Source organism: Schistocerca americana, chromosome 1 (genome assembly GCF_021461395.2).
Source record: "Schistocerca americana isolate TAMUIC-IGC-003095 chromosome 1, iqSchAmer2.1, whole genome shotgun sequence".
Taxonomy (NCBI): Eukaryota; Metazoa; Arthropoda; class Insecta; order Orthoptera; family Acrididae; genus Schistocerca; species Schistocerca americana.
In genome coordinates this window covers 1,198,184,936-1,198,190,935 of record NC_060119.1, presented here as the reverse complement: position 1 = coordinate 1,198,190,935, position 6,000 = coordinate 1,198,184,936, and the positions used below count along the sequence as shown (strand labels likewise).

Below are 6,000 nucleotides of genomic sequence, written 5' to 3'. Positions count from 1 at the left end.
GCAGCGTAGAGGGTAAAAATCGTAGAGGAAGACCAAGAGATGAATACACTAAGCAGATTCAGAAGAATGTAGGTTGCAGTAGGTACTGATAGATGAAGAAGCTTGCACAGGATAGAGTAGCATGGAGAGCTGCATCAAACCAGTCTCAGGACTGAAGACCACAACAACAACAACAACCAAGACGGTGTACAGTACTCGCGAGTTCACTATCCGTTTGTACCGCAAAATACGCGCTTTATCACAGTTCGGCTCTGACGTCATCCGAGGCAGAGCACGATCCGACGTTCGACAAACGTGGATCATACCCTGACTGAGTGCGAAGTGTACTTTACTACTGCCTCTCGGTATGTATTTATATAGGTGTCGGAGCGGACGGCTTAGGGAACATAATGTTGTCTACAGCTATTTGCTTACTGCAGCAGCCTCCGAACGACCGCTTTCTCGGGCACATAATCTGTAATAACCTAGTCAGAAATTACTTCAGAAAGTTCTTAGTTTTTACTTGTTGCAGCTGGCTAGAATGAAAATTTTGCCTTCTAGAATTATTATAGTGGAACTAACGGTAGATCATTACCTCTGAACCATATCTTTACTAACAACAATATCTTCTGTTATTAATACTACAACTATCAAATTTGGTGTAGCTTTATCATTTGGTATGTTTTATCATCCACTTTGACCAAAATTCTCTTATCATTAAAATTACTGGTACTTAATCTATTACGATTAGGTATAGTTACAAAACTGGTTTTTACTTAATTACTCAGTAACTATAAGAGGCAGCTTAACGTAGTCTCTCAGTTATTATTTTTGGGGTGAACTGAAGCAGAAAAGAAATTTTCATGTTTAGCGCCTCTGATTTTTCACAAAAACGTGGATTCCGGTGTTAATTTTTGTCATATGGTTTTGGAAACCTGCACCACTTATTTATGAGGTCTAATTGCACATTCTGACCAAATTCTGGCTTTCTAGTTTCATTCTTTAGCGCCACGTATTTTACTCTTAAAACGGCATTTTTACGTAAACTATTAAGTCTGGAACATAAAGACTTGGTATTTGAAACACTGTAACAATAAACTATAATTTTAAAAAGTTTTAAAGATAAATGTTTATTTTTAATTTCCTACTTAATTGTGGTGCAATATTGCGCGCTACGCGCAGACGCGTTAAGGTGACGTGGCGCTACTAGCAGTGAACTGGGGAAGTCCCGGCGCACTCGCTCGCCTCTGTATCTCACACATGATACAGCGCTCGGCTTGCTCCAAGCAATGATTCCATCCGCTGATTTCATGAGATTTCTTACAGCCACCCCTCGCAGTGTTCGACGGTTCCTGTCCAGCAATCCGTGAGGTTTGTTCAGTGTCGATTTAGCTACGGTTGTTGCTTAGCATTTCCACCTCACAATCAAGTCACCGACTGTCTGCATGGACAGTTTTGGAACTGTTAAAGTGTTGCCGATGGATCTGTTACTAAGGTGACAGCCAGTGACTACTCTACGCTCGAAGTCACAGCTCCCCTACTGTTACCTCTTCTCTACTGTCAATACAATACACCTTGCTTCGTTTATGCTGGCTGGTGTATTTCTCGTGGAATCTAAAGGACTGTTCCTCTTAGAAAAATTCTGATCAGATAGTGTACACGCTGGTGACAAAATAATGGGCGAAAACTTTGCTTTGAATGCATGTCATCGAAATTTTGCCAACAGCGCTTCTACGAGGATTACACCATATTTTTTACAATATTTCTCAATTAAGTTCGCCAAGCATTTGTGTTTCATTTTTCATAAGAGATATACCGACTTGTTACGACGCTAGCAGCATGTTTCAAGATTCTCTCGATTTCTATTATCATTTATACTAGCTTCGTCGGGGTGCACCAACGTTACTACCTTTTCTGTTTACCATTCGGCGCACAATTTAGAGGCCTGGGTTTTACTAGTCTAAGCGCATCGAAGCGGTCGTTTACCTTATTGTGTCTTCGTTATGTTGACGATTTACTACCTTTAAGAAACGTAACAACACAAAGTCCAGAATGAGATTTTCACTCTGCAGAGGAGTGTGCGCTGATATGAAACTTCGCAGGAGACCTGCTGTAAAGTTCGGAAGGTAGGAGACGAGGTACTGGCGGAAGTAACGCAGTGAGGACGGGGCATCAGTCGTGCTTGGGTAGCTCAGTTGGTACAGCATTTGACCGCGAAAGCAAAGGTCCCGAGTTCGAGTCTCGGTCCGGCACACGGTTTTAATCTGCCAGGAAGTTTCAACACAGAAAGTGTATGTCAACCTACGTGTACGATTCACTAGAAACATTTATGACGGAATGGAGCTGTCTTTCACTCGTTTATCTTTGTTGAAATGGGTGTTTATGTTGTGAAAGATGCTCCTTATCCTGCGAATTAATCACAACTTTTGAGATAAAAATTCCCTCCGGCCGTCCGGTGCGACCGAACGGTTCCTAGGCATTTCACTCTTGAACCGCGCGACCGCTACGGTCGCAGGTTCGATTCCTGCCTCGGACATGGATATGTGTCATGTCCTTAGGTTAGTTAGGTTTCAGTAGTTCTAATTTCTAGGGGACTGATGACCACAGATGTTAAGTCCCATAGTGCCCAGAGCCATTTGTACCATTTGAATATCCTCATGCCGGCTGATGTGGCCGTGCGGTTCTAGGCGCTTCAGTCTGGAACGGCGTGACCGCTACGGTCGCAGGATCGAATCCTGCCTCGGGTTGGATGTTTGTAATGTCCTTAGGTTAGTTAGGTTTAAGTAGTTGTAAGTTCTAGGGGACAGATGACCGCAGATATTAAGTCCCATAGTGCTCAGAACCATTTGAGTATCCTCCAGAATTCCAAGGCAGATGAGAGGTAGTGATAGCAGTATGTAATTCAACGCACCCGCCTTCTGATCTGTCGTGTTAATGTCCTGCTCTCTTTTCCACTCTATACATGAGAGATCGTAGATACTCTCGGAGACGAGTACTGGTCGAGTAACATTTTGGCGCTTCTGCTACTGGCCAGCCTACGGCGCCAGGCTTATCGAGGAAGTGACCTACGTCCGGCGGTTTGCCTTGGTCGGGAGGAACCGGTATTCGCAGCTCGCGGGAACGTCCTCCGTCGCAGCCGCAGAGAGCGTGCAGCATGGCTTCGGTGCGGCTGGCGTTGTCGACGCTCTTGCTACTGCTGCTGCTGCTACCTGGACGCTACGACGCTGCCCCGTTCAGCCCGACGTACATCGACTGGAGCAGTTTCACCTGTGACCAGCTGAAAGAAGACAACACGGACGAACTTGAAGGATGCCGTTTCACCGATGTCAGCCCCGGGCAAGAAGAGGTACAGTGCACCATTCATTTATTCATTCACTTACTCATAGTGCTACGTGGGTCCGATGAACCAGTAAAACCTTCAAGGTCGTCTGGCGAGTAAGGGTTTACATTATAAAAGACAAATAACGTACTGTTTACAATAAACTGTCACCATGCTGTTCTACACAACCGTAACGGCCATAATGGCACGCACCGTAATATAAGCTGCATCCTTAATTTCGAGGGAGGGAAGAAACAGAGAAAGAATGAAGTCCCGTAAGCGACTTAAAAATGTTGTTCAAAGTTGTTGACAGTATGCTCAGACTAAGCCAGCCGGAGTGGCCGAGCGGTTAAAGGTGCTACAGTCTGGAACCGCACGACCGCTACGGTCGCAGGTTCGAATCCTGCCTCGGGCATGGATGTGTGTGATGTCCTTAGGTTAGTTAGGTTTAAGTAGTTCTAAGTTCTAGGGGACTTATGACCACAGCAGTTGAGTCCCATAGTGCTCAGAGCCATTTGAACCATTTTGCTCAGACTTTATCAACTTTTAGGTTGGTCCTATAGCAGTTACTCATTCGGTAGAAACGGAACCTTCATAGGATCACTTTTTTATCCGTCTTTCTGTCCGTCTGACTGTTAAGAACACTTTTCCTTGTTTACAGGTGGCCGTACCAAGTTGACATTTATGTTACTAAGCCTATGGTCCCACGGCGATGTACAAAACTTAAGCTTTTACGTCAGTGCAATAAAAAGATACGGCCATTTATGTCGCATATTTTTACACTCTCAAACACACTGATCAAAGCCTATAGCGTGCTTCCCATTGATGTATAATCATGGCATTGTGCAAGAAGTAAGGTTTTACAGTGAAAATATAGGAAAAAATCCGAAAATTACTGATTTGTAATTGTATCACAGCAAAGAAAATTTATATATCTCTTTAACTTGTATGCGTCTGTCTCTCAATCTATTACGACTCCTCTTCCTCAGAAAGAGGAAAAACATATAAAGTTGAAATTTTTCACCTATTAGGGACCTTTCGCGGTGTAAAGCACAAGCTTCTAACTTAATTAAGACAAAAGATACGGTCATTTGTGTTAGATACTTTGATAGTCACAAACCCACTTACTGAAACCTGTAAGGTGCTCCCCGTTGACCTAGAATCGTGCCCTTTATCAAGAAGCAAAGGGAAATATCGGAAAATTGTTAATTGTAATTATATCACACGAAAGAAAAACTGTTTTTGATAACCTCTTATTCAACTGTCTATGTGTTTCTCAGGAACGGATAGATGTATCAAGATGAAATTTATGCCACATATTAAAGTCTACGGTTCCTTGCCTGCGTAAAAGATTTAAGCTTGTATGTCAATGCAATCAAAAGATACTGGCATTTACGTCACACATCCTGATATCTTTAAAATATAGATACCGATGACAGGGAAAAATCGTCGAAATCCTCTAATCCCGGGATGGATGAACTACTTGTGTACATAATTAAGTTTGTACGGAACTCTCGACGCACGACTCCTATTGGTGGTTATCCGGATTTCGTTTTTTTTGTTATGATATCGAGGGGCATGAAAAGGAAGCAATGGTTGGAAAGGGAGTGAGACAGGGCTGTAACGTATCCCCGATGTTATTCAATCTGTACATTGAGGAAGCAGTAAAGGAAACAAAAGAAAAATTCGGAGTGGCAACTTTGAGGTTTGCCGATAACATTGTAATTCTGTCAGAGACAGCAAAGGAGCTGGAAGAGCAGTTAAACGGAATGAACAGTGTCTTGGAAGGGGGATATAAGTTCAACATCAACAAAAGCAAAACGAGGATAATGGAATGTAGTCGAATTAAAGCAGGTGATGCTAAGGGGATTAGATTAGGAAATGAGACACTTAAAGTAGTAGATAAGTTTTGCCATTTGGCATGCAAAATAACTGATGATGGTCGAAGTAGAGAGGATATAAAATGTAAACTGGCAATGGCAAGGAAAGCGTTTATGAAGAAGAGAAATTTGTTAATAATGGGTGTAGTAAGTGTCAGGAAGTCTTTTCTGAAAGTATTTGTATGGAGTGTAGTCATGCATGGAAGTGAAACATGGACGATAAATACTTTAGACAAGAAGAGAATACAAGCTTTCGAAGTGTGCTGCTACAGAAGAATGCTGAAGATTAGGTGGGTAGATCACATAACTAATGAGGAGGTACTGAATAGAACTGAGGAGAAGAGGAGTTTGTGGCACAACTTGACTAGAAGAAGGGGTGGGTTGGTAGGACATGTTCTGAGGCATCAAGCGATCATCAATTTAGTATTGGAGGGCAGCTTGGAGGGTAAAAATCGTAGAGGGAGACCACGAAATGAATACACTAAGCAGATTCAGAAGGATATAGGTTGCAGTAATTACTTCGAGACGAAGAAGCTTGCACAGGATAGAGTAGCGTGGAGAGCTGCATCGAACCAGTCTCTGGACTGAAGACCACAGCAACAACATCGATATACCGAGCGAGGTGGCGCAGTGGTTAGACACTGGACTCGCATTCGGGAGGACGACGGTTCAATCCCGCGTCCGGCCATCCTGATTTAGGTTTTCCGTGATTTCCCTAAATCGCTCCAGGCAAATGCCGGGATGGTTCCTTTGAAAGGGCACGGCCGACTTCCTTCCCCATCCTTCCCTAATCCGACGAGACCGATGACCTCGCTGTCTGGT

At 43.4% G+C, this 6,000-nt stretch overlaps 1 protein-coding gene across 2 annotated transcripts in view; it reads left to right on the top strand.

Annotated features, from left to right (window-relative positions):
• The first annotated feature begins 3,132 nt into the window (after positions 1-3,132).
• The window catches only part of LOC124619795 (toll-like receptor 2), a 147,204-nt gene continuing 144,336 nt past the window's right edge, over positions 3,133-6,000 (top strand). For both annotated transcript variants that reach the window (XM_047146389.1, XM_047146398.1), the window contains exon 1: positions 3,133-3,325. In XM_047146389.1, coding sequence (XP_047002345.1) covers positions 3,134-3,325 — 192 coding nt within the window. In that variant the 5' untranslated portion in view covers position 3,133. The remainder of the gene's footprint in view (positions 3,326-6,000) is intronic.